This window comes from Sciurus vulgaris (genome assembly GCF_902686455.1).
Source record: "Sciurus vulgaris genome assembly, chromosome: 5".
NCBI classification, from domain to species: Eukaryota; Metazoa; Chordata; class Mammalia; order Rodentia; family Sciuridae; genus Sciurus; species Sciurus vulgaris.
This window is the reverse complement of record NC_136465.1, coordinates 120,008,796-120,035,531: the sequence shown is the minus strand read 5'-3', so window position 1 is coordinate 120,035,531 and position 26,736 is coordinate 120,008,796. Positions and strand designations below refer to the sequence as shown.

The window sequence follows — 26,736 nt, the reverse complement described above, 5'->3', positions numbered from 1 at the left end:
GAGATACTACCTTGTATTCTGTCAGATCATAATGGATTAAAATTAGAAATAAATGACAGAATAAAAAACAGAAACTACTCCAACACCTGGAGATTAAATAATACACTATTGAAAGATGAATGGATAACAGAAGACATCAGGGGGGAAATAAAAAAATTCTTAGAGGTAAACGAGAACAAAGATACAACATATCAAAATCTCTGAGACACTATGAAAGCAGTACTTAGAAGAAAATTTATTTCATGGAGCACATTCAATAAAAGAATAAAAGGGCTGGGAAGATAGCTCAGTTGGTAGAGTGCTTGCCTTGTAAGCACAAGGCCCTGGGTTCGATCCCCAGCACTGCAAAAAAATAAAATAAAAAGAAAAAGAAAAGAAAAGAAAAGAAGAAAAAATCAACAAATAAATGACTTAACACTACAGCTCAAAGCCCTAGAAAAAGAAGAACAGAGCAACACCAAAAGTAGTAGAAGACAGGAAATAGTTAAAATCAGAGCTGAAACCAATGAAATTGAAACAAAAGAAACAATCAAAAAAATTGACAAAATAAATAGTTGGTTCTTTGAAAAAATAAACAAAATTGATAAAACCCTTAGCCACACTAACAAAGAGAAGGAGAGAGAAAACTCAAATTACTAAAATTTGGAATGAACAAGGAAATACCACAACGGACACGATTGAAATACAAAACATAATTAGAAGCTATTTTGAAAATCTATACTCCAATAAAACAGAAAATCTCAAAGACATCAACAGGTTTCTAGAGACATATGAATTGCCTAAACTGGACCAGGAGGACATACACAATTTAAATAGATCAATTTCAAGCAATGAAATAGAAGAAGTCATCAAAAGCCTACCAACAAAGAAAAGTCCAGGACCAGATGGGTTCTCAGCCAAGTTCTACAAAACCTTTAAAGAAGAGCTCATTCCAATACTTCTTAAAGTATTCCATGAAATAGAGAGGTGGGAACCGTCCCAAACTCATTCTATGAAGCCAATATCACCCTGATACCTAAACCAGACAGAGACACATCGAGGAAAGAAAATTTCAGACCAATATCCTTAATGAACATGATGCAAAAATTCTTAACAAAATTTCAGCAAATCTCACACAAAAATATATGAAAAAGATAGTGCACCACAAATCAAGTGGGTTTTATCCCAGGGACGCAAGGTTGATTCAACATCCGGAAATCAATAAATGTCATTCACCATATCAACAGACTTAAAGTCAAGAATCACATGATTATTTCCATAGATGCAGAAAAAGCATTTGATAAAACACAGCACCCCTTTATGCTCAAAATACTAGAAAAAATAGGGATAGTGGGAACATTCCTTAACATTATAAAGGCTATCTGTGCTAAGCCCATGGCCAATATCATTCTAAATGGTGAAAAACTGAAAGCATTCCCCCTAAAAACTGGAACAAGGCAGGATGCCCTCTTTCACCACTTCTATTCAACATTGTCCTTGAAACTCTAGCCAGAGCAATTAGAAAGACCAAAGAAATTAAATGGATGCAAACAGGAAAAGAAGAACTCAAACTATCCCTATTTGCTGATGACACGATTATATATTTAGAGGAACCATTCACAATAGCCTCAAAAAAAAAAAAATACTTGGGAATCAATCTAACAAAAGAGGTGAAAGACCTCTACAATGAGAACTACAGAACACTAAAGAAAGAAATTAAAGAAAGCCTTAGAAGATGGAAAGATCTCCCATGTTCTTGGATAGGCAGAATTAATATTGTCAAAATGGCCATACTAGCAAAAGTGCTATACAGATTCAATGCAATTCCAATTAAAATTTCAATGATGTACCTCACAGAAATAGAGCAAGTAATCATGAAATTCATCTGGAAGAATAAGAAACCCAGAATAGCTAAAGCAATCCTTAGCAGGCAGAGTGAAGCAGGGGGTATTGCAATACCAGACCTTCAACATAACTCCCAAAGCACAAGAAATAAAAGCAAGAATCAGTAACTGAGATAGATTCAAACTAAAAAGCTTTCTCAGCAAAGGAAACTATCAGCAATGTGAAGAGAGAGCCTACAGAGTGGGAGAAAATCTTTGCCACTCATACTTCAGATAGAGCTCTCATTTCCAGAATATATAAAGAACTCAAAAAACTCTACACTAAGAATACAAATAACCCAATCAACAGATGGGCTAAGGAAATGAACAGACACTTCACAGAAGAAGATCTACAAGCAATCAACAGATATATGAAAAAATGTTCAACATCTGTAGTAATAAGAGAAATGCAAATCAAAACTACCCTAAGATTTCATCTCACCCCAATTAGAATGGCGATTATCAAGAACACAAGCAACAATAGGTGTTGGCGAGGATGTGGGGAAAAAGGTACATTCATACATTGCTGGTGGGGTTGCAAATTAGTGCAGCCACTCTGGAAAGCAGTATGGAGATTCCTCAGAAAGCGTGGAATGGAACCACCATTTGACCCAGCTATCCCACTCCTTGGCCTACACCCAAAGGACTTAAAATCAGCATACTACAGAGATACAGCCACATCAATGTTCATAGCTGCTCAATTCACAATAGCCAGATTGTGGAACCAACCTAGATGCCCTTCAGTTGATGAATGGATAAAGAAACTGTGGTATATACATATACAATGAAATATTACTCAGCCATAAAGAATAATAAAATTATGGCATTTGCAGGCAAATGGATGAAATTGGAGAATATCATGCTAAGTGAGATAAGCCAATCTCAAAAAGCCAAAGGACGAATGATATCGCTAATAAGCGGATGATGATACATAATGGGGGGTGGGAGGGAGACAAGAATGGAGGGAAAAGAGGGGTAGGAGGGGAGGGGGGAAGAAAAATAATAACAGAATGAATCAAACACCATTACCCTATGTCAATGTATTTTTATGCAAATGGCACACCTCTACTTAATGTACAACCAGAGAAACAAGTTGTACCCTATTTGTTTACAATAAAAAAATTTAAAATTTTTAAAAAAGAAACAATACAATTAATCTGTTATTTAGTCTTAATTTTCAAGCAATCCATAATCAACATGCTTGAGCTTCTGATACTGCTACAATCTACATAACCAGAACTCAGGAATGTCTAAAGTCATTGAACGTTTCTAAAAACATGTGTATACTATAAACCTAAACCTAAAACTTCCTCTTAAAAAGTCTACAAAAAAAGAAGGAGAAGAAGAAGGCGACAGTGGTGTGGTGGTGGCACATGCCTGTAATCCCAGCAACACAAGAGGCTGAGACAGGAGGATTGCAAGTTTGAGGTCAACCTCAGCAACTTAGTGAGACCCTGTCTCAAAATTAAAAAAATAAAAATATAAGGACTAGGAATAGGGGCTGGGGGTATAGCTCAGTCGGTAGAGTGCCTGCCTCAGAAGCACAAGGCCCTGGGTTCAATCCTCCGCACCCAAAAAAAAAAAAAAGAATAGGGCTAGGATGTAGCTTAGTGATAAAGCACCCTTGGGTTAGTATATAAACATTTTTTTGCTAGGTACATGCCTGTAATCCCAGCAACTGGGGAGACTGAGTCAAGAGGGTCACAAATTCAAGACCAGCCTCAGCAATTTAGCAAGGCACTAAGCAACTTAGAAACCACTGTCTCAAAAAAAGGGCTGGGGATGTGGCTGAGTGGATTAGTGCTTCTGTGTTCAATATCCAGGAGAGAGAGAGAGAGAGAGAGAGAGAGAGAGAGAGAGAGAGTGTTAGGGATAAAAGCAAGTAGGTAGGCTGGGGCTGTAATCAGTGGTTGGGTTCAAACCCCAGCACCACCAAAAAAAAAAAAAAAAAAGAGGTAGCTATGGAGAGATAGAAATGGAAGTATTTAGTAATCAGTTGAATCAATGTAGGCGGTGAGGAAACTAGAGAATTGAGGCCAACTGCTATTTTCTGACATGCGCAATTGTGCACACTCTGAGCACTCCAGCAGATGCTAGTACTTCCTCTTTCACAGTGATTATTAGCACACTGTCTTCTAATTGTTTTCAGAGACAAGGGACCCTTTCCATCATAACTGACAATGCCTAGTGCACTTATGATAGTAAGCATTCAATAAATATTTATTGAATTTAAGTGTGATTGAATAGTGGTACTGGAAGAGAAACAGATTTGTGGGGAAAGTTGATATGTTCAGACTAGTATATACTGGGTCCTGTGAAATATCCAAGCAGAGTTCTTTGGTGGACAATGGATTAGACTGGAACTCCAAAGAAAGATCTAGAGATATGGTACTTAGCAGGATATGGAAATTGAGAAAATAAGATCACCCAGGGAGGGTGTATAGAGCTCAAAGAACACAGGATCTAAGACAGGCTTCTGTGGTTTAAGGAACAGGCAGAGGAAGTTCCTTTCTTAAATCGCAGAAAATCAGAAAGGTAAGGGACACCAGCAGAGTATTGGTAGGAAGGGTCAGTTGAGTTGCCTGCTGCTGAGATGTCAAGCAACATAAGAACTGCAAAGTGTTCATGCATGTGTGGGGTGACCCTAGAGAGGAGAGACCTTGGAAAGATAGGAGTGAGAGGACATGAAGACCCTATAGGTAGGCAACTCCTTCAAGAAGACCTTAAGATGCAAGAGCAGACAGACAGACATAGGATAGTAACTTGAGAGCCTCGTAGGGAGAGGTTTAAAGATGAGAGAGACTGGATGTTTAAAGTGAATGGGAACCCAGTGTGATGGCACGCACCCATAACCCCAGTGATTTGGAAGGCTGAGGCAAAATTGAAAATCAAGGCCAGCCTCAGCAACTTAACAAGACACTGTCTCAAATTTAAAAAAAAATAAATAAAATAAAAAAGGGCTGGGGATGTAGTTCAGTGGAAAAGTGTCCCTGGGTTCTATTTACAGTACAAAAAAAAAAAAACCATGAATGGGAACTGGGCATGGTGGCACACTCTTGTAATCCCAGCTACTTGGAGGCTGAGGCAGGAAGATCAGGAAGTTGAGGAAGGAGGATCACAAATTCCAGATCAGCATGGGCAATTTAACCCTGTCTCAAAATAAAAAATAAGGACTGCAGATGTCTCTTAGCAGTAGAGTGCCCTGGGTTCAATCTTAAAAAAATAAAAAATAAAAATGAAAAATAACAGGAATTAATCAATAAGGAGAAGAACTAAAGTGCAAGAGAGCTACCTTCAGAGAAGGAAGGAAAGGTTGGAATTTCAGCACTTAACAAGCACCAAATGAGCCTAGGGGTGCATCTCAGTGATAGAACGCTTACTTAGTAAGGGTTCAATCCACAATACTGAAAAATAAAAAAGGAAAAAAGAATCAGATGAATTAATAAATGGATGAAGTTAGTCATATTTTGGAAGAGGGAAGGGTTCTCCATATGTTGAAAGTAGAGCAAAAGTAGAGGAAGGAGCCCAGTACTGACCATCCAACCCTCAAATCATGTCAGTGGAGGACAGCTGGCTGTCTGATGTCATCAGAAGGGAGGGGCACTCACTCTCTACCCCACCTCTCCAAACCCAAACAGAAAGCTTCACACTGTGCAGTCAAACAGAAGGAAAAAAGAGGAGTGGTCAGAAAGTATGGGTTCCAAACCTCTGGCAATCCAAGGAGATCAGTTCCCACTTTCCACCAGAAAGAAGCTGACATTAGCTCCCCATCTAATTGTCAAGTATTTCGTACCAGTTGTTCATAGTCCCTGATTCAACTGTAATAATAAGTTTATCAGGCCATCACTTAAGGTCTCCTTAAGTTCCATGAGGGCTCACTCCTCTTCTCTCATCTCTATCTAACACTTCACTGCTCCTTGCATCCATTCAGTCCTTGGTAAAAGTGTTGAATGAGTGAACCTACACACTAAAGTTGGGTGCCTTTTCCAAAAGGCTGATGCATAAAGGATCATGTCAAGGTTCTCCCCTCTCAAAAACATGCCCTAGATTGAGAGTAGGATGATATTTGAACTCTGAATCCCTCTGTGTTTTCCTAGCCACTTTCTCTTGCTCTTTCATTTGGTCTTACTGTTTCTCTTGCTCTGTTTGTCTGTCTCTATGTCTGTCTGCACAGGAAGCATGCAGCCTTAGGTCTGAGGTGACTGGTAATGGAAACATTGATGCCTGTGCAAATTTAATAAAGGGTCACAAACGTTTTTGTTATTATCTCTTGTGCATTTCCCTGCATTTATGTCTTGTACTTGATTCTTCCTCCTCATTTCCTTTCTGTGTCCAGTTCAAGATTTCCACCAGCACCCAGGATCATCTCCTCCTGTCCCTGAATCTTCGGATGGATCCCATCGGTATACTCGCAGTAAAATTCATAAGCAAGGTCAACTCCTTTGACTTCCTGCCTTGCTGGCCCCACAACCCTGCTGACCACATCCTCTCTCACCTTACTTATATACTTCCTCACCAGACACATCACCCAGAGGTTCTCAGCCCCCCAGGCCCAACTGACCCCCAATCCAAGTCCTCTGCTTTACCTTCTTTTCTTATTAGGGTGCTTCTGTCTTCACCTTCTCCTCCTACACTGCTCTTAGAACCACGTCCTTCTGCCTAGAAGCAGCCAGTTCTGTTTCCTTCTGTATCTCCAACTTCCCCTTTTCCCACAGGTGACAGAGCTGACCACAATGCTATCTGGCCAGGGGTGGCCAAGTACCTGGGGGAGTCTAGGATTGGGGGCCAGAAGCCCCTCTCAGGGATCCCAGCTGTGTGCCCTCTATGCCTTTACTTATATTGGGGTAGACGGCTGGCAGGTGTCTCTGGCTGAAGGCGACAGGTTCCTACTTCTTCGAAAGACCAACTCAGACTGGTGGTTGGCAAGGCGCCTGGGAGCACCCTCCACCTCTCGACCCATCTTTGTCCCAGCTGCCTACATGACAGAGGAATCCATCCCTTCACAGAGCCCAGCCATCATTACACCCAGTCAATCCCTCTGGACTCCTGGTAAGTAAGCCCTAAGCCCTCCCCCATCACCTTCCTGTCTCCCTAACTTTTGGGGGAATTTTTTTTTTTTTTTTTTTTTTTTACTGGGGATTGAATCAGGAGTACTCTACCACTAACCTGCATCTTCAGTCTGTTTGTATGCTTATTTATTTATTGGTACCAGGGATTGACCCCGGGGAGCTTAACCACAGAACCACATCCCCAGCTCTTTTATCTTTTATTTTGAGACAGGGTCTCATTAAGTTGCTGAGACTGGCCGTGAACTTGTAATCCTCCTGCCTCAGCTTCCCTAGTGGCTGGGATTAAAGGCATGTGCCCTTACCCCTTGGAACTTCCCCCTAGCTTCTGCTGGTCCCTTTCTCTTATCTCCCTTTCACTAGCCTATCCCTCATCCCCTTGCCTCCACTATTAGTCTCAAGGTTTCTGGGTCTCATTATTTTCCACAGCCTCCCTCTAACCTCCTTAAAGACCAATCATGATGGTGGAATGAGACAGACATCACTACCCTATGTACATGTATGATTACACAAATGGTATGAATCTACATCATGCACAAACATAGAAACAAAAAGTTGTACCCCATTTGTGTACAAGGAATCAAAATGCAGTCTGTAAAAATTTTAAAAAAATTATAAAACCCACTCATGATCATAACTCTCCCCCATTTCTGTTTCCAGGGCCAAAGTTGTTTCATGGCTCCTTGGAGAAGGTGCACCTGTCTCAGGCACACCAGCCTACATTGGAGCAACCTCCTCCACTTCCCCCTCAAATGTGTAGAAGCGTCAGTGTTGCCAATTTGAAGCCCAGCCTCCTGAAGCCCCTCCAGAAGGGGCCAAATGGAAGATCCCTCTCACAGGAAGACTTGCTGTCAGAGACCAGTGCCAACATGGTGAGATACAAGCATGGCCAGTCCACAGATATTACAGCTGGGCCCTATTCTGGGAATAAGGGTAAATAGGACAGAAGCATTCATATCCTCAAGGGACTTCCCTGGGGGTGACAAACATAAATAAATAAGATAACTGATCCTGGTGCTGATAAAGCTACAGAAGAGTAAATGTGGTAGAGAGTGACTGAGGTAGTCTGAGAAGGCAGCAAAAAGGAGGAGGAGGAAGAGGAGGGCAGTCATAAGGCAAAGGAAGACATGAGAAGGGACAGCAAGTAGCAACGGTCCTGAGGGGACAGGGAACCTGCACAGTAGAAGGACTGAAAGAAGAGCAGTGGGCCATCCTCTTTCTCCCTTCCAACTATCTCCTATTGGCACAGGGTTTTTCCTATATCATGTTCTTGCCAGCTGGGACACCAGCAAATCCCCTCTGGAGCTAACTCCCTGACTTGGTCCCTCCCTCCCTCCTTCTTGCTAGTGGGTAGAAAAAAACTCTCCTCCCAAAGACTGCCTTAGCAGGGGTCTCTCACTTCTTTTGGTCTTCTTTTACCCTGCAGGATGTAAGGGTGGGGTGTTCCTCTCACCCCCCCCCCCCCCCAACAAAAAGCCTGTTCCCCTTTCCTGTGGCCCTGGGCGGGGGTTGGGTGGGGGAGGAGGGAAGTTGGCAACAGGAAGTGAGGAGAAAAGCAAAGAAGACTGTGAGAGAGAGAATTTTTTAAAAGCAACTGACTGTGGATTCTCTCCCTGTACCTCGGTCACTCAGGCAGGGAGCTGGTGGTGAGAAAATGGAGGGGGAGGAAGGAGGAGGTGATAGGGGGAGAGAAGATTGGGGAGGGGCACAGGCAGAGAAAGCACCTTCTTCTTCCCCCTTTCCTGGCAGGCAGGACCCCAGCCTTTCATGTCAGAGGCCCCTGTGTATTGTAACCTGGTGGACCTTCGCCGTTGTCCTCGGTCCCCACCCCCAGATTCTGCATGCCCCCTACTGCAGAGACTGGACACCTGGGAGCAGCATCTGGACCCCAACTCTGGGCGCTTCTTCTACATAAATTCGCTAACCGGCTGCAAGTCCTGGAAGCCCCCACGCCGCAGTCGCACCCAAGACACGGTGAGACCTTTCCTCCTACTTGTTCCCTTGTCCCCTCAATCTCCTCCTTTCTCCCACTGAACCCCAAGGTAATGTGTTTTCTCTCTGTGGCTCTCAAGAGATCAAAAGAATCAGTAAATTGTGAGAAGGAAAAAAAAAAAATTGTGAGAAGGATGCTGAGTGTGGGTTGAGGTGACATCTGACTGAAGCTTTATCTCCCCCTCCCCAAACCCAGAACTCTGGCTCTATGGAGGGGACCCAGACCCTGAAGAAGAACAATGGTGTTCTGCAACCTCAGGCAAAGGACTCAGGATCTGACACAGGGACTCTGGAACTGCTTGACCCACAGGTGAGGACCCTCACAACCTCCCAAAAAACATGCAGAAAAGTTCACTTTTTACAGTTATTTCTTTGCAAGACATTTTTCTTCACTATACACCTTGCCTCTCACCCACATTCTCACCCCTCTTCCTCCTACAGCCAAGGACCCCCAAATTTAAGTTTCCTCCACCTGTTTCTTCAATTCCCTCCCCAGGGTTCACCCTGCCTCAGCCGACACACCTCCCAGTTTGTCCAGTCAGACCAGCCTCCAGCTTTACAGCCTCCTAGAGCTCTGCCACAGCTTCTGGACGACCCCCATGTGAGTCTCCCCATGTCCTTTAAATAACAAAATCCTCCCTGCTCCATCCCTCAATTCCTGCTCCTCAAAAACATCTTCCTCTTTTGGGGGTATCATCTCTTATCCAGCCCCCCACATGTACACAACTTCAAGGGATCTCACTCCTGGGAGACCCCTTAGGGAAAGCCTGGGGCAACCAACACAGGGTGATTTACAGATACTACTCCCTTCCCTTCCCAGGAGGTGGAAAAGTCAGGCCTGCTCAACATGACCAAGATTGCCCAAGGGGGCCGCAAACTCAGGTGAGAAGAACCCGAAATACACCAGGGATCAGGGTTAGGGTAGAGCAGGGTGTTGGGGGAGCGCACGCCCAGTGAAATTCTCGAATGACCTTTTCACAACCACTACTGCCCTCCCTCCGCCCACGCAGGAAGAACTGGGGCCCGTCTTGGGTGGTGTTAGCCGGTAACAGCCTGGTGTTCTACCGAGAGCCTCCACTGCCGACTGCGCCCTCCTCAGGCTGGGTGAGTGTAACGGAAGCGGGCGCCGGAAAATTTGGGCGTACTTCTTCCCGCCTCTCCTGTGGGGAGAGGTGGAAAGGGCGATGCAGAGGCAGGTAAAGAAATGAAGAAGCCTCCCACCTCCTTGAAACCTGTCGTGTAAGAGGGAAGCAGTGAGGGAACAACCCCATGGCTTCAGTTTCTCTCCTAATTGCCAGGCGCCAGCGGGTAGCCGACCCGAAAGTAGCGTGGACCTGCGTGGGGCGGCCCTGGCACACGGCCGCCACCTGTCTAGCCGGCGTAACGTCCTGCATGTGAGTGTGGTCTCCGGGAGTCCTCAAAGCCCACCCCAACCCAGGACGCTCCCCTAAAATCTCCCTAGGACTCTTGATCTCAGCCTCCTAGCTTTTGAGATCTTTTGAGGCTCTTGCCCAATGATCCAAGCCTTTCCCCATCCGTTCCCTAGATCCGCACAGTCCCTGGCCACGAGTTCTTGTTGCAATCGGATCAAGAGACAGAGCTGCGAGCCTGGCACCGCGCGCTTCGGGCTGTCATCCAGCGGCTGGTTAGAAGGGTGGGAGACCGAGGAGAGGCTCAGGCCAGGCAGGGACCGAGGGAGTAGGGTAGGAACTGTAGGAGCTAGGGCTGTGGGGGCACCTTGTAGAGACCTGGCCTAAGAGGTCTGGGACTTTGGGCCCAAGCAGCGGATTAGCGTCTCTTTTGCAAGCCAGAGACGTAGATTTCTCTCCTCTCTTTCCCAACCCCCTGCTTGGCCCACCCGGTTGCCGGCATCCAGGAGCGGGAGAACCCGCTGGAGCTGCGTCTGTCGGGCTCTGGACCTGCAGAGTTGGCGGAGCTGAGCGCAGAAGAGGACGAAGAAGAGGAGTCCGAGCCAGTGCCTAAGCCGTTTCTGCGGCTCAGCGGCCGCCGCAGCTCCAGTATGGGGCGGGGGCGGGGGAGAGCGAAGAGAATTCTCGGTCCTGCAATCCTGCTCTCACACTCTAATTTTACCTGCCTCCAACAGGTCGGTGTCCTGAAGGTACTGAGCAGAACCGTGTGCGGAACAAGCTGAAGCGGCTAATCGCCAAGAGACCGCCCTTGCAAAGCCTTCAGGAGCGGGGTCTGCTCAGGGGTGAGGTTGGCTAGGATAACTGAGGGGCCTGCTCCTTTGTGCCTGCTTTAGTGTTTTTGCAAGCACTTTTGCATTCTGATCTGGGCACCAGTCCATTTTGGGGGGCTTCTGATTGTTGGGCAACCTGGGGTGGGTGGGGTTGGGGGGATACCTTCATGCCCAGGTGGGGCACAGACAGCAGGAGGGCCAGTCCCACTTGGGGGTGAAGACCTGACTTGGCTGAGAAAAGTTTTCTTGAGTGACTTGGCCCTGAATTCCCACCTCACTCTACCTCCCCAGACCAGGTATTTGGCTGCCAGTTGGAATCACTGTGCCACCGGGAAGGAGACACAGTGCCCAGCTTTGTACGTCTCTGCATTGCTGCTGTGGATAAACGAGGTCATTTTCTTAGTCTCCAGAAACTCCCCATTTAAACAGGCCAAGGCCTAGAATTCCCACCTCCTCCATTCTTGTCTTTCTACTGTTCTCTTTCTCCCTCAGATTCCTCAGTGTGGCCCTCACCACACACACTTTAGGAATTCTTATCTGCTCCTTACCTCATCTCCTAGGTCTAGATGTGGATGGCATTTACCGAGTGAGCGGAAACTTGGCAGTGGTTCAGAAACTTCGCTTTCTGGTGGACAGAGGTGAGAAGGCTTGTAGGCAAGTGATGGTACTGAGAACATCATGCCTCAGAACTGGGGGTGGGTACTGAGTAAGGGAGCTGGAGCTGCATGTCTTAACTCCTGATCTCTTCTCATCCATGTTGCAGAAAGGGCTGTCACCTCCGATGGGAGGTATGTGTTCCCAGAAAATCCAGGACCAGGTACTTACATGGAATGCCCCTGAGACTCCTTAAAACTTCCCCCTGCCTTCCTTGTTCCCAATGGATTCCTCCATGTCCTGCTCCTGGGAAGGTTGTCTCCATTCCCACCTTTGCTGTCTTATCCCATGGTGGACCCTCATAGCATTCTTATGGTCAGCTTTAGCTGGATTTCTCAGAACTTCTGACCTCTCAGTCTCTAGGTCTCTCTGGCCCTTGATGAGCTCAGAACCTATTTAGCCTCCTTTTCCTTCTAGAAGGTCGATTAGATTTGGACAATACTGAGTGGGATGATATTCATGTGGTCACCGGAGCCCTGAAGCTTTTCCTCCGGGAGCTACCCCAGCCTCTTGTGCCCCCAATGCTCCTGCCCCATTTTCGTGCTGCCCTAGGTAAGTGTTGGGAGCTTTGGGCAACACCCTTGTGGGTATATGTGGTAAATAATAGAATTGAGAATAGAGATTTCCTTTCATTTTGACCACAGATGGAAAGTAACTCATGTGCCAGCTCCAGTTGTTTAGGTTTTTTTGTTTTTTTGATTTTTGTTTTGGAGGTGGGGTATGTATGAATGTTTAAAGTTTTTGGTTTTTGTTTGTTTTAGTTTTGTTCATGCTGGGATTGAACCCAGAGCATGTCAGGCAAGTGCTGAGCTATACCACTGAGCTATATCCCCAGCCCAAGAAACTTTTGTGAATGTTCAGAGAACTGAGTTGAAAAGAATTCTGAAGGGGCTACGTGAAAAAGAAAGCTTCAGTGGTAAAGTGCCTACTTAGTATGCGCAAGGCCCTTGGTTCAAGCTCTAACACAACATCAACAACAACCAAAAAAAGAGAGAGAGAGAGAGAGAAAGGAGGGAAATTGTATTAGATTAATGATATCTTCCATAAACATGAGAAAGAACAGTGAATTTACCTAGCATGTCCTAGCACCTTCTCTAACCTCACTCCCATGCTCTTCCCATCTCTCTCTCTCTCTCTCTCTCTCTCTCTCTCTCTCTCTCTCTCTCTCGCACTTTCTGAATCAGAACAGCGCCTCTCTCAAATACAAGAATTAGTAGACTCAATGCCAAAGCCCAACCGTGACACTCTGCGGTACCTCCTGGAGCATTTATGCAGGTTGGGAATACTGAACATCTTTGCTCATGCTGGGGAGGGTGGAGTGAGGCATGCATCAGGAACTCTGTTCTTTTGGGGTGGAGATAGATAAGTACCCAAGTTTACTGGACCAGTTACACACATCAAATCTTTGGATAGCTCTGAATTAAATGGGGGAATGGGATGAAGATAAGCTCAAGGATGCTGTGAGGGAAATAAGGGAAATCTTATCTTTTCTTTCCCTCTGATTTTTTCACCCACTGGGGCAGTGGTGATGGTTTGTTAGACTAGCTGGGCCTGGTCAGTGACTTCTGAAAGGGGATGACTATTTGAATTAAAGCTTCCCAAATCATTAGCAGAAAGAATACTAAGGGCCATCCCTTAACTTGGGAAATAGGCAGTTACATCCTAGGTTCTATTTTCAGCTTGTATGCTAAAGGTTTCTCCACTGGTCCCTCTCCACTTGCCCTGAGGTTCTGTTCTTGGTTTCTTTAGCCACTGTATAGAGGGTCCCAGAATGAGTCCTTCAGTGTTCAAACCTTCAGGGTAAGATTGATTTGAAGTAGTGAGCTGCTGTCTCATTTCCCCTTCCATTGGCCTTTTCTCCCAGGGTTATAGCACACTCAGATAAGAACCGCATGACCCCCCACAACCTGGGAATTGTGTTTGGACCAACCCTCTTTCGACCAGAGCAGGAGACATCTGACCCTGCAGCCCATGCACTCTACCCTGGGCAATTGGTCCAGCTGATGCTCACCAACTTCGTCGACCTCTTCCCCTGACTCAGGCAAGAAAGAGGACAAGATTTCCAATGATCTGTAGGCTAGCCTTTTGTGTGTGTGTGCGAGGGTGTTCTGTTTTGAGGATATGCCTTATAAACCCTGCCTCCCAGATAGCAACTCCATCTTCTTGAGTCTGATCTGAGGGGTGGGGATTGGGTGAGGGAAACCTCTGAAGAAGACAGTGGGAGGATGAACTCCCATTTATCTTCTTGCTCCCCTTCTCAAGATAACACATAAAGCAGCAGGTTTTTTTTTTTGTTTTTTTTGTTTTTTTTTTTTTCTGATGTAGTTCCTTTATTGTCAGGAAACAGTGTCATTATCAAATTCCTCTCCAAAACATACACAGACTAAATACAACCCCCACCCCAAATCTTCCATCCCTGGTGCATCTTCTGCAGGGGGCTGTGGCTCCTTTCCCCAACCCCTCTGGAGGGATGGAAGCCTTAGGAAATGAGGGTCTTATGGATGGTATTCTTCACCCTTTAGGCACTAGAGTTGAGGAATTGTGTCTCTCCAGGCAGGGATCCTAGTAAAACACTCATGTTGCCCACAGCCATGTTGGGGGGCCCAGAGGAAGGTGGGGTGTGTTCAGAGCTGTCTCCCTGATCATGGGAAGGGGGAGGACTCAGCCCCTGGGCCTCATCCAGAATAGCCACAAAGTCCAGCTGAGTGTTGTCAAGATCAAGAGAGTCCAGAGGGTTACACACCTGCCCTTCAGGAGGAGGGTATAAGGCAGGACCTGCTCCCAACCTGCCTACTTCAGGATGGCCACAGCTGGGGTTGGTTCCCCCTGCCTTGAGGGACCCATAGCAAGTAGGCAATGGAGGCAGAAGCCGGGGTGGTGCTGCCGCCCTATGGGAAGTCCTGTTTGTTCCCACAGCAAAGTTTTCATGGCATGATGAATGGGTAGGGTAGGAGCCTGACTTGTGATTGGGCAAGTTGGGTGCAAATCCAGGTCCATATGTGGCTACTGGAGCTTTGGTAGGGCTCGGACTAACTTGAGAACCCTCCAGAAACTTGGAACTCTGGTAGGAAGGTTCCTGGACTGGGGCCTCTCCCCTGCCCCCACCCTCCCAGAGCAGCTCTTGCTGAGACTGAACATAATTACAGACAAGCTGAGCCTTGAGCTGTCCAGTAGAATGAGTGGGAGAATCAAAATCCAGACCAGACTTGGGTTCTGAAGGAAGATAATCAGGGGGTGGCTGGGGATAGGGACCCGTTTGGGCATACTGGGAAGGAGGAGGCTGGGGGTAGTGGGAGAATGGGGGCTGTGGGCATGGAAGTCCCTCCCTGGGGTGGGCATTGAGGCAGGGTGCCAGTCCTATGGAGTCAGACCCCACTGGGCACCCTTGTTCTGGCTTCACTTGTACTTGTCCATAATGTTCAAGTCGAGGACACTGACTGTAGGCTCCACCTGGAGTCTTAGGGCTTGGGAATAGCCCAGAGTGTACTGAAGGGAACTCACCCCATGTTTCTGGAGTGGGGTCAGGATAAGAGACCTGCTGGGGACAGGGACTGGGGCCATAGTTGGTAGGTGGACCAGGCCCAAGAGGCAGGGAACCTGGACCCCTAGCTCCATAAGGCTCTGCTGCTACCCCTTCAGGCCCGCCATATCCCAGAGTATCATCAGATGAGAAGTCCATATAGGGGTTCAGACCACTGCCCATCATGGAAGTCCCAACCTCTGACTCCTCCCGTAGCCCTCTAGTATCCATGGCGATATTCTCAGTGATGCTGGGGGGCTGTGGTGAATAGACAGAGGTTGGGAGGTGAGGATCAAAGTTCCGTCCTCCCCCCACCAGAGTAGGGGGTATGTGGACACAACCCAGGCTCTTGAACCGCTGGACTCTGGCTGGAACAGGGCGGTCAGCAGCCCGGGCTGGGTCACTGGCCCTACGGGTGACCCCTGCATTGGGGTTGTATCCTGGATACTCGGCTCGACTTCTCCAAGAAGGTGCAGGGAGACCCCCCATCCGATCCAGGCTGGGTGCTGCTGTAGGTGGGGTACCACCCCCCCTGGCTGAAGCATATCTTGCCCGGAGCAGGTAGTGCTGGGCAGGCATGAGGCCAGGCAGGGAGGATGCCCCATTCTCTGGTGGGGAGCCAGGGGGGAAAGGAGAGGCAAGGGAGGAACGGCGGCTGACAGTATAGGCCGAGCTGATGCTGCTGGAGCTGCTGCTGCGGCGATCAAGAGTGGCTGGGGGGCCAAGACGGCGGGACACAGGGGTGCCTGCAAGTGACAGGAAGAAAAGGCAGGGTGGTCAGAGGCCTCTTGAATTTCACCCATGAGACAACCTTGAGGACAAGGTGTCCTAGGCTCCTTAACTCTACTCAGTTCTGTCTCCTCTCATACCCATTCTTCTGGGACACCAGGGATTTAGGCCTGCTGTGAACAGTCATACAGGTTGTGTGTTGCACAATCCTAGGGGACAACATTCACATTACAGACTTTCTGTGTCACAGTTTTCTTATACATGGCAGAAAAAGTATCCTGAGGAAAGGGGACCTTTTTCTAATTGTTAAAATGTGCCATATGGCAGCCCTGAAGGGGGACTTCCTCCCAACCTCAGGGCAGGTCCAGTTCTTAGCCCAGTAACACCTCCTACACCCACATCTCACCAGTGTGGGTCAAGCTGGGCAGTTTGAGACTCCGGGGCCCTACTGGCCGCAGTTGATGCAGCTGGTCCAGCCTGAGGTTCTCAAGGCGGCGAAGAGTGGACAGTCCAGTGCCAGCAATGCAAGGCCCCTCGTCCAAGCTGGATAGGTCCTCGGTGCTGCCGCCCGCATTGCCAGCCATTTCCACGCCACTGTCTGTGTTGGCTGCACTGCCTGCAGGGGAGTGGTCACTGCTGCAGGAAGACTGTGCCCCAGGGCTGGGTTGTGGCTTCTGCAGAGAACACAAGGGCTGAGGGAGGCACCTTTTCCCCTTCCCCACAGCTTCTTTAACTTTATGAGCAGCCGAAAGTTGTGTCCCAGTGACCACCAGAGCTGAGGAAGGTGTTCAAGTGTAGAGAGGGCTGAGCAAGTGAGAAACTGAGGGAAACTGCAAGAGATGTTTTAGAAGAGCCCCAGCTGGAGCATAGACTGCTGGGGTGCAAACTGTTGCTCTTAATCCTATGAGTTGGGCAATTTCTCTGTGCCTGAGTTTCTTCATCTGAAAAGGGAAAGAGCAAGTTCCTTTCTCTTTTATTTATTTATTTTTAATTTTTGTGGTGCTAGGGTTTTAACCCAGGGGTACTCTATCACTGACCTATATCCCCAGCCCTCTTTCTTTTGTATTTTGAGATAGAATCTTACTAAGTTGCCCAGGCTGGCCTCAGACTTGTGATCCTCCTGTCTCAGACTCCTGAGTAGCTGGGATTATAGGTGTGTGATACAATAAGTTCCTTCTCATTAAATTGCTGTGAGGAATACATGAAATTATGCACATAAAAGACTTGGAAAATACAAAGTGATGCTTAAGAGTGAGTTGTTGAATCACTTAAAATAATTCACAACTCTAAAATCCACAGATTTGGGGTAGGTCAAAGAGCAACAACAGGATGAGAGAAAGGCAGACAGGTAACAGAAGAGTGGTTTAGATGGGAGGAAGTGGTTCAAAGGGGCTAGAAAGAGATCAGCAGGGCAGGCTGGGGTATGGAGGCATGTTTGCCTGGGCTGGCTCACCATGGCACCCTCTGGCACAGTCAGTCTGCTCTCTTCCCTGATGGGACCTCCTTCCCGCTGCTCCCTCTTGGGCTCCACTGTGGAAAGGGATGGTGCCCGAGGCAAAGGGCCATCCCCTCGATGTCGCTTGGTCACATGGGCATCAGGACCATGCACTGTCTTGACATGTTTTCGGAGTGAGCTGGGGTCTGTGTAGCGTTTGGTACAGCCAGGGAGCTTGCACACATACGGCTTCTGTTAAGTGGAGAGTGAAGATGGAAGACCAAGGGATTAGAGTGGAAGAATGCAGGATTAATAAGGAAGTGGTAGCAAAAGGGGCAAGAGAGGAACACACAGCATCCAAGGAGCTAAGAAGGGTGGGCGCCCTTGGGTGAGAGTGAAAGGTTTAAGGGAAGATTTAAGAAAACTTTGCCTGGGCCCAGATCTAGGAAAGATGAGGAGGTGAACCCAGGGTTTTGAGGCCTCATAAATTCAGGGGTTGAAGAGGTTTGGGATCTCTTCTAGACCAGGTCTGTTTGTTTTAGGCTGATCTCTTTGCTGGTTAAAAAGGTAGGAGGAATGGCAAGTGAAAATTCTTGGTTTTGTATGTCTTTATTCTTTTCTTTCTTTCTTTCTTTCTTTTTTTTTTTTTTTTTTTGGTACTTGGGATTGGACCCCAAACACTTTACCACTGAGCTACACCCCAGCCTATTTTATTTTATTTATTTATTTTTTAAAATATTTTTTGGTTGGCAATGAACATTAATTAATTAATTAATTAATTAATTAATATGTGGTGCTGAGACTCAAACCCAATGCCTTGCACATGCTAGGCAAGCGCTCTGCCACTGAGCCACAACCCCAGCCCCCATTGTATTTTTTGAGAGACACCTCACTAAGCTGCTGAGACTGGCCTCAAACTTGTAATCCTCCTGCCTCGCCTCCTGAGCCCTTGGGATTACAGATGTGCATCACCATGCCTGACTTGAAATTCTTGGTTTCAGAAAGGCACTTTCTGCATGAATTACATGGGCAAGGGAACTTGCCTCTTTGGAGTGGGTACTAGGCTAAGGGATTTCTTATGGGGGACTCTCCCCTGTAGATGGCTTCTCAAGTGGGGAGGGTCTCTTAGTTGAGACATTCACCTCATTAGAGTGGGTCCGATTCTGATGCTTGGCACGGTCACTGGCATTGCTAAAGGCTTTACTGCAGCCCTCGTGCTCACACATGTATGGCTTCTCACCCGTGTGTGACCGCAGATGTGTCTTCAGGTTTTCAAGGCGTGAGTATGACTTCCGACACCCTTCAAACTGAGGGATAGAGCAGAGGGTAAAATAACAATTCTTAAAAAGAAGGACACAGAGATTAAAGGAGCCCTAAATCTCATAATGGACATACATTAGAGAATATAGTTCAAAATGGGAAAGCACTGGGGCTCAGGAGAATTCCCAAAATTAGGGAATAAGGGTATGTGAGAGCTGAAGGAACAGAAGCAGCTGGAGGCACTTTGCCCTTAGGGGTGTGGCAGTGAGAAATGAACTGTTCTGGTCAGGCCAGAGCAGGGCTCCCAGTGCAGACTCTTAGACTGTTCTAAATTGGGGTTAACTGGGAAATAGGCTCAAGTGAATGTCTTATATCTTTGATGCAAGGCTTAACTATTAGGCAGAGTACTAGGCACAGTCCTGAGGGCCCACGATACTTTAAGGGACTCATAAATATACTTAAATTTTTTATTTAAATCAAGGGAAAAATGAGCTTTTAAGTCCAAGAAAATGTTTTAATATATATCATTATGTTAATCTTTGTATTGATATAATCATAAATAGGACTTAACATTTATGGCAAAAAGGACCTATGAAGGCAAGTCTTCCTTAGACCCTATCTTGATGGGGAGCCAGTTTAGGAAGAGATTTGGCTTGGGAATGAGTGCCTCACCGTGCATTTGTGTGGCTTCTCGCCCGTGTGTCTGCGCATGTGCACCACCAGCATGTACTGGGCTTTGAAGGGCCTCAGCTCCCTGGAGCAGCCCCCCCAATGGCACACGAACTCCTTCCGTTCCCCATGAATGTGTTCACTGTTGATATGCTGAGGGAAAAGATACAGAGGCTTTTCAAGTTCTCCCATGTCCCCAAAATCCAGAACAGCTGCCCTGGCTCCCTATTCCTCCTCAGCTCTACCTTGAAGAGGGGAAAAAGGGGCAGGAGGACATCATAGCCCAAACCTCATGCCTTCCAGCTCTCTAAAGTAAAGCTAATTTTTGAGTTTTTGCCTACTCAAGTAAGCATTCAGTCTTTGACCTCAATATCTTGATTCCTACCCTCAACCAGACTCCACAATGTCCCACTCAGAGTCTCTTACAGACTGCAGCCAGTCATTCCTGTTACCCCCTCAGGCTCACGTGCACCAGCTGCTCCTGGGAGTCAAATTCCTGGCTGCAGCCATCCCAACGGCAGTCGGTCTCATATACAGACTCAGGCTCAGGCTTTTCCTCTCTGTCAAGGTCATCCCGTCCATCCAGCATCCCCATCAGGGGATCCTAGGATAGGAGAAGCAGTGCTATAGTGTTATGCCTACTTGGGTGACAGCTTTTGTTTGCTCAGGTCTCAAAGGTAAAGCCCCTACCCCCACTTTACCTGTGTGCCTGTGGAGTTGGGGCTGGACATGTCGCCTTCCAAAGGCTCCTCTGGGCACTTGCCAACCAGCATGTCCAATTCCGACTTCAGCTTCCCCAGGGGAAGAGGTGAGGGCGATGAGGGTAGAAGTAGGCAGAAGGAAGGAGCCCAGCCAGATCTTTCCATTCTAACTGCCCCCACCCAAGTAGCAGGAACCCCTGGGTGTGGAAGGGACTTCCTTCTCAGACTACATTGGTGAATGGGATGGGCAATAGGTGGAATTTCATCTGGAAGAGCCTAAGTCAACCCTAAGGAGTGAACCCCCTCTACTTTTCTGGCACTGAAAATTTTTATTTACCCTGTCCTTCCTTTATTTTTTCTCTGTAAAGTCACCAGCCACCCACCCTGACCTAGGAGAAATCAGGTAGCAAAATGGGGAGTCTCACCTGGCAAGTTGGGGGGGGTCCCCGGGACTGGGGATGAGGCATCATCCCACCCCGGGTGGAGTCATGACCACAGGGCTGCACCGCAAAGGAAGGTGAGGTCCCTTTTTGATGATTCATCTGAGGTGGGAATCCCAGAGATGGGCTGAAGAGAGTAGAGGTAGCAGTTATTGAAGACTATCAGAAAATCTTTGAAGTCCTTGGACAATTTAGAGGATTTCTGGAAGACTCGATATAAGGCTTGGTCAAGGCAGCCCCAGGGAAGTTCACTTCAATGACTTTGAAGTGAAAAGGATTCAAATTGGGTTGGAAGTTTGGATGACTTGGAGCTTTTAATAGTTTTCATTTAGAGTCTTAGAGACCTCTTAGCCCAAGGCTATCTGTACCTCATGGTGCCAATGGAGAGATGGCCATAGGAACCTCCTGGAGATGTGCAGCGGGAGTTGATGAAAGCCACAAGGGAGCTGGGGGAGGTACGGATAACTGTCTGCAGGTCTAGGCTGGCATCTGATAGAGGTGAGATGGACAGCGCCCGTTTCTTGGTCAACTTGACAGCATTCCGGGGAGGAGGAAAGAGTGGCCCTGGGGTAAGAGACAGAGGAGATAGATGTGATAAAAGGATAACTCCATGCACCCAACCTATGGGTCCTCTCAGCAAAAAATAATACTCAACTCTGCTTTGCACTACTGATTCCAGTTGTGACCACTTGGTTATTCTTTGACCTCTCACATCTCTGAGCATTTCCTCCTTCAAGTTAGATCCCTGCCCTCCCACTTTGTTCTTCAAAACAAGTCCCAGAGGAGCAGAAAGGGAAGAGGTGTTCCCTGAGGACTCACCTTCAGTGCAGCTGTTGGTCTCTCTGGCTGGCACATAACTGTGGGGACCCGACATGAGGTTGGCTTGATGGCAGAAGGACAGACCAGACAGTCCTAGAAAAGAGAGACAGCTGGAGCAGGGAATGGGAATGGAGGACATAGGACTCACCTTGAAGCCCCAGGCAAAACCTGACCCCAGATTCCAAGCCTATATAACATGGAGCCTCAAATCCTCCTATAAGATAGGAAACTGGCATGGGATAGGGAGACGACTGAGAGGGATCTGGGGTTGGGTGAAACATCCACCAAGTTCTTAAGGCCCAGGGTTTGGTAAATACACTGACCTTCTGTCCCCGTGCTGGGGGCCCCTTGACTGGGGAGGGATCGGAGACAGCATGACTCAACATAGCTACTGACTGGTGGTGGGGTCATCGAGTTGAACATGATGCCTCAGAGGAGGGTGTGGGGACACTGCAGAAAGGGAAGGTAGAACTGCAGGTTATAAAGATGGAGGGAAATAGAGAAGATCAGATGATAATCTCAGGCACAGAACTCTTGACAGCCTGTCTCCTGTGCCTCCAGTCCATCTAAGACATAGGCCACGGAAGTCAAGTTGAAAAAAAATCACTCATCCAAGGAAGGGATAAAGAGAAACATCCCAAAGAGGCAGAGGCTGTCTTACAATCTTGGGGATCTTTTTGGGAAATGGGTAGGAGCTTTGCCTGGGTGATCTATCTATCTATCTATCTATCTATCTATCTATCTATCTATCTATCTATCTATCCATCCATCCATCCACCCACCCATCCACCCACCCACTGTGTGTGTGTGTGTAAGGGGGATGTTAAGGACCTATTGAGTCAGGATGAGTTTCAAGTGATTTTTATGCCATATACCAGTTTTGAGGACTGTGATGGGAGAACTCATGTGGAGAGTCTGACTTCATGTGTTGGGCTGCTCTGCCTGTTCCTTTCTTTCACTTGCTCCTGCCCCAGGACAGTGCATCTGCAATCTCCGCAGTGTCCAGCAGAGGGAGATCTCACCACAGTCCAGACAGGCTGGTGGGGCCAGGAGAGAGCTTAAAGGATCAATCTGCCCTTAGGAGAAAACGGTAACCGGGGAATAAGGTTTCAGAAGAGAGCTTCTCAGGTCTGTTAGGTACATGGGATGCAAGCTGATGTCATTCTGGGGTGGTTTGTATTTGGTCTCCTTTTTGGGGGAACAGGAAATAGACTGTGGGGGAAGCCTTCAGGAGAGTGAAAAAGAAAAAAGTCACCATCGATTAGAAGAGAGTAGTGAGGAAGAAGAGGATGCTACAGTCGCTTTTCTCCTCAAACTCCAGTTTTTACTCCATTCCTGGTTTTCCGGTCTACGGGGAGTGAGGGTGGGGTGGGGCGGGGTGGGGTGGAGAACGGCCGGGAGCTGGCCGGCCAGCGCGGTGGGTGATCCCGGGATGCTGGGATTTAGGGTGAGGGCGGGGTAAAATGGGGAGTGGAACCCGGACCCTACGACCCAGCCCGAGCCCTGCAGCCTGGGCTGTACCCTTCTTAACTCCTCCTTTTCCAGCTGAGATCCGGATCCTGCATCCAAGACCTCCCAACTCGACCTTGGCATTAACGTTAGGGGCGGGGGGCACAGCTGGCTGGCAGCTGGAAGAGGGGGGCACTTCTCCCACCTCCTTCCACTATGACTCACTCAGGGGAAGGGAGAGGGCTCGCAAACGATCCCCCCCAACACTAGGAAGACTCCCCCAAACGTGCCTCCTATTATCTTCGTACTCCACTACCAAATTGCCGAGAAGCCGCGATGGAAATGGGGTAGCATCCCTCTTCGCCCACGCGTGCCCAGCCAACCCGAGTCTCCCGTTCGCACTATAAAAGGAAAATGTCGCTAACTTTTCCAGTTTCAGTAGTTTTCCTCTGGGGTATGGGTGATAGTCCGGGATGGGGCAGGGTTCCCCTGCCGGAGCCCTGAATCTTCTTCGGTGTCTCCCTATTTTCTCAAGTCCTCCTAGTACCTCAGCTCCCCAACTCCCAGGAGTCGGCCCCGCCCCCTTCTCCGGGTCCCGCCTTCCCCGCCCCCGTGCCTCCCCGGCCCACCCAAGTTGCCGCCGCAGGCTCCGGCTGCAGACGGCTCCGCTTCCCCCGCCCGACCCGGGAGCCCAGTCGAGCGAAGAGTTAGTGGCGGGCGGGGGTGAGGGGGTAAGAGGGGGCGGGACACATTCTTCCCTCCTCCTCTCAGCGCATCCAAAAAGCTGATAGAGGCGCTCTGGGCTGGGGGGCACTATTGGAGAGTAGGGAATCCCTGTGTGGTTGGTTGAGAAAGAAAGATGAATCCAGTAACTAAAGGGAGAGAAAGTGACTGGGTAAATAAAGTACGTCTATGGGGAGGAGGTTCCCGGGTAAGTCTTAGGTTCCCGGGTATCATGATTGGCTTCCTAAGGGTTAACCCTTGCAGACCCCCGGGAACCCCCTAGTGACGTCAAGGGCGGGGTCTGAGTCGTCGGGCGGGGATGCCGAGGAGATAATGGGGGGGGGGGGGGCCTCTGGACCCCGCCCCCTAGGGAAAGCCATTCTGTTCTGGCCCTTACAGCTCCCCCAGAAAATCTCCCAGCCTTCTTCCTCTATTGGAAGGAAAGATCCATCCCATTAAGACCCCACTTCTTCAGTCCCCTAACATCCTCAGTCTCTACGGGGTCCTTTCCCCCTAATCCTGTCCCTAAAACTAGCTGCCCAGGGCTGATTGTTTCGGGGTCATGGGGCCTGAAAGAGGCTTCAGAGCGGGGAGTAAGGGCAGGCAGGGTGGTCTGAGCCAGAGGAGGGGCCTTGGTCCCCAGCTCCCGTTTGGGCGGGGGACCAACGGGGATACAGTGGCCGGCAGTGGCCAGTCGTCCCGCCCAGTCCCAGTAGGGTCTCCCTGCGGGTGGCTCTAGCTGCCCTGGTGGTCCTGAGGTTAGAGGGTCAAGACAAGGTCTCCCGATCTCCTCCTAGGGCAGTGCCGACAGCCCGTGGGACTCAGGAGTCCGAAATTCCTTAGGGTTTGTCTAAGGCCTAGACTACACCTTGGACATTCCCCCAGTTCCCTTCCTAGTCCTGAATGCACTCCTCTTCCCCAAAACGGAAGCATCTGCGGGCACATCTGTCACAGTACAGGTCAAGGGTCCAAGGCCAGTGGTTTTGTTGCCTCTCACGACTCCCTATCCCCACTCCACCTAGAGCTCCCTCCTTTGTGGTCGGTCCCCTCCTCTTAGAAACACTGACGTCTTCCTGCCGGGCGCTCAGAGACACACCTGGATTTCCCTCTCTACCACGCAAACCTCCAGCCTCTTCATCCCAACCTCAAGAAAGGAAAATGTTTCTAATATTGTGGGAGGGGCAGAGATAGACAAAGAGATCCCAGGTTGCCTGAGACAGACACACAAACTGTCAGAAAGAGAGAGAGAGAGAGAGAGAGAGAGAGAGAGAGAGAGAGAGAGAGAGAGAGAGAGAGAGAGGAGAGAGATGGAAAAGAAGACACAAATGAAAAAATTCTCCAAACTTTCTAACATCCTATGCCAGCTCTTCCACCCCATTTTGTCTCTGCGCCCCACGTCTCCCTCATGGTTGGGATGAATCCCTCGGCATCAGAGCATCCCCTCCTGCCCCCTCCCCCACAGCTCCCAGGTGGTCCCCCGCCTGCCCCCCTTCTCACCTCTGTCTGGGCGCAGGGCTCGGGATGCGCGGTCCAGGGCTAGAGTCTGGGTTGGGGGGTGCGTGGTGGGGAGGGGGGGTGGACAGGGCCACGGCAGCGCAGCCTCAGTGCCACCCCACCCCCCCCAACCTGGCCCCCAGCCCTCCCGCCGGCCCAGCCCGCCGGGCCGCAAGCCGGGACCACCCGCGAGAAGCGCAAACTTTTTTTTTCCTTTTGCAAAAACTTTTTCTTGCTCTAGCCGCTGGCGCGCTGCCGCTCTTCCCGCTCGCCCCTCACCTCCCTCCTATTTCCCTCCCTATTGCCGTTCTGGTAGATGAGGTGGGGTAGCTGGAAGCGAGAGAGGGGGTGCCGGGCTTATTGCACCCCCAGGACCCCCAGGATCCTCCCCCTCCCTCGAGGGACCCTATACTGCCTAACAGCGCCCCCCCTCCAGCTCGGGGTTTAACACGCTTCTGGTGGTTGGCAGGAAATCCCGGTATGGATTCCCGGGTCGGCCGTCAACGAGGATCCCCCGAACCAGAGCCAGGAAAACACTTGAGAAAATTACTGCGGAGCGAGGAAAGAAGAAAAGTTCATGGGAGAAAGATAACATTGGAAGGTAGGGTCGTCGACTTTGGTGTTAACTGAGCACTCTATCACCCTCTGGTTTATCTGCCAGTCCCATCCTTTGGATAGAATTTGGAGGGGTTGGAACAGAGTTGGGGTTTGAGCAAACTGAATTAAGGGGTTGGCGGCCGTGGCCGAAGGTTAGGGATCTACAGAGCCTAAAAGAGGGCAACACTGACTGAAGTTCTGGGTTCAGGGTGTGTGTTCACAAGATCACTAAGGAACCCTTGGTCTGAAGCACCTTTCCAGAGGAACCCCTCTCTCCAACTTCTAAAGACTGCAGCCACCTCCGCACCTCTCCAGATTGCGAACTTTCTGCTCTTTCAGGCTTTCTGCTCCCTCTGCTGGCCGTTCTGGCACTTGACACCTTCTTGGAGTCTGGGAAAATGCAGGCACCCCGGAGCTGAAGAGGGCTTGACAGGTCTCCCACCATTACCGCCACGAAAACCCAGTTAGGAGCCCAGATAGCAGGGCGTGTGAGCCCAAAGAAATGGAGGGCACACTTTCGAGGCTGCTTATGTCTAGCGGTAGTGCCTGCCGAGGGGTGCCCTGTCCCTTTGGATTACTGTAGCCATAGTAACTGAATGAAGGGGAGGGGGCAGCTATTTCTGTCTCTGGTCTTTCTGATAAAGAAGAGAAAGCATGATGGGGGGAAAGGAGACCCTTCCCCTTTATGTCATCTCTCAGACAGACCTCTCACATCCTAGCTCTGCCTCCAAGAACCACCTCCTTGAGTCTGGAAGATTAGTGGGTTAGCAGTTCTACTTGAGAGTCAAGACCAAAAGAAAAGGTGAAGCTAGGGGCAGGCCAGGGGCCATACAGCTGGGTAGTGATTCTGGGGCTGGGGACATATAAGGAACACTGTTTTGATCCTGCCTCCCCACATGACTAACCCAGACCACTCACACATGGAAGGTCAGGGACCTTCACCCTGCACCCAATTCGGTCAGGCTGATCAGTGGTCATTGAAAAAGAAGAGACCCAACATATGCTTCCTTCCCAGATGTATGTCCCTTCTTCCAGAGGAGCTGTTTAGAACACACTATAGATCAGCAATTCTTAAACTTTTTTTTTTGTTTGAAGACCTTTCTATGCTCTTCAAAATTATTGAACT

The 26,736-nt window shown here is 48.7% G+C and overlaps 2 protein-coding genes across 12 annotated transcripts; one reads left to right on the top strand and one right to left on the bottom strand.

The window, feature by feature from the left end:
• Positions 1–6,407: 6,407 nt before the first annotated feature.
• Positions 6,408–26,677, top strand: ARHGAP9 (Rho GTPase activating protein 9). Of its 5 annotated transcripts, none has more exons than XM_079142493.1 (17): positions 6,408–6,911; positions 7,589–7,800; positions 8,678–8,902; positions 9,117–9,230; positions 9,417–9,521; positions 9,741–9,802; positions 9,931–10,024; positions 10,219–10,314; positions 10,467–10,565; positions 10,797–10,938; positions 11,025–11,132; positions 11,412–11,510; positions 11,681–11,758; positions 11,884–11,937; positions 12,192–12,326; positions 25,483–25,614; positions 25,950–26,677. In XM_079142493.1, the coding sequence occupies exons 1-17, from the start codon at positions 6,596–6,598 to the stop codon at positions 26,027–26,029; spliced, it is 2,151 nt and encodes a 716-aa protein (XP_078998619.1). In that variant the 5' UTR covers positions 6,408–6,595; the 3' UTR covers positions 26,030–26,677. The 5 variants fall into 5 exon arrangements, with proteins under 5 accessions (XP_078998619.1, XP_078998618.1, XP_078998620.1 ...); XM_079142492.1 differs by lacking the exons at positions 25,483–25,614; positions 25,950–26,677 and adding exons at positions 12,944–13,049; positions 13,639–14,051; XM_079142494.1 differs by lacking the exons at positions 11,412–11,510; positions 25,483–25,614; positions 25,950–26,677 and adding exons at positions 12,944–13,049; positions 13,639–14,052.
• On the bottom strand, positions 14,090–25,367 carry GLI1 (GLI family zinc finger 1). 7 transcript variants are annotated; one of them, XM_079142490.1, is made up of 12 exons: positions 25,017–25,365; positions 21,671–21,797; positions 21,348–21,457; positions 20,897–21,092; positions 20,514–20,655; positions 20,089–20,178; positions 19,854–19,991; positions 19,391–19,540; positions 18,601–18,765; positions 17,477–17,710; positions 16,430–16,697; positions 14,092–16,040 (listed from the first exon to the last, which is right to left on the bottom strand). In XM_079142490.1, the coding sequence occupies exons 2-12, from the start codon at positions 21,721–21,723 to the stop codon at positions 14,293–14,295; spliced, it is 3,294 nt and encodes a 1,097-aa protein (XP_078998616.1). In that variant the 5' UTR covers positions 21,724–21,797; positions 25,017–25,365; the 3' UTR covers positions 14,092–14,292. The 7 variants fall into 7 exon arrangements, with proteins under 7 accessions (XP_078998613.1, XP_078998612.1, XP_078998614.1 ...); XM_079142487.1 differs by having other exon boundaries at positions 14,090–16,040; positions 20,897–21,457; positions 25,017–25,367; XM_079142486.1 differs by having other exon boundaries at positions 14,090–16,040; positions 20,897–21,440; positions 25,017–25,367.
• Positions 26,678–26,736: the final 59 nt, after the last annotated feature.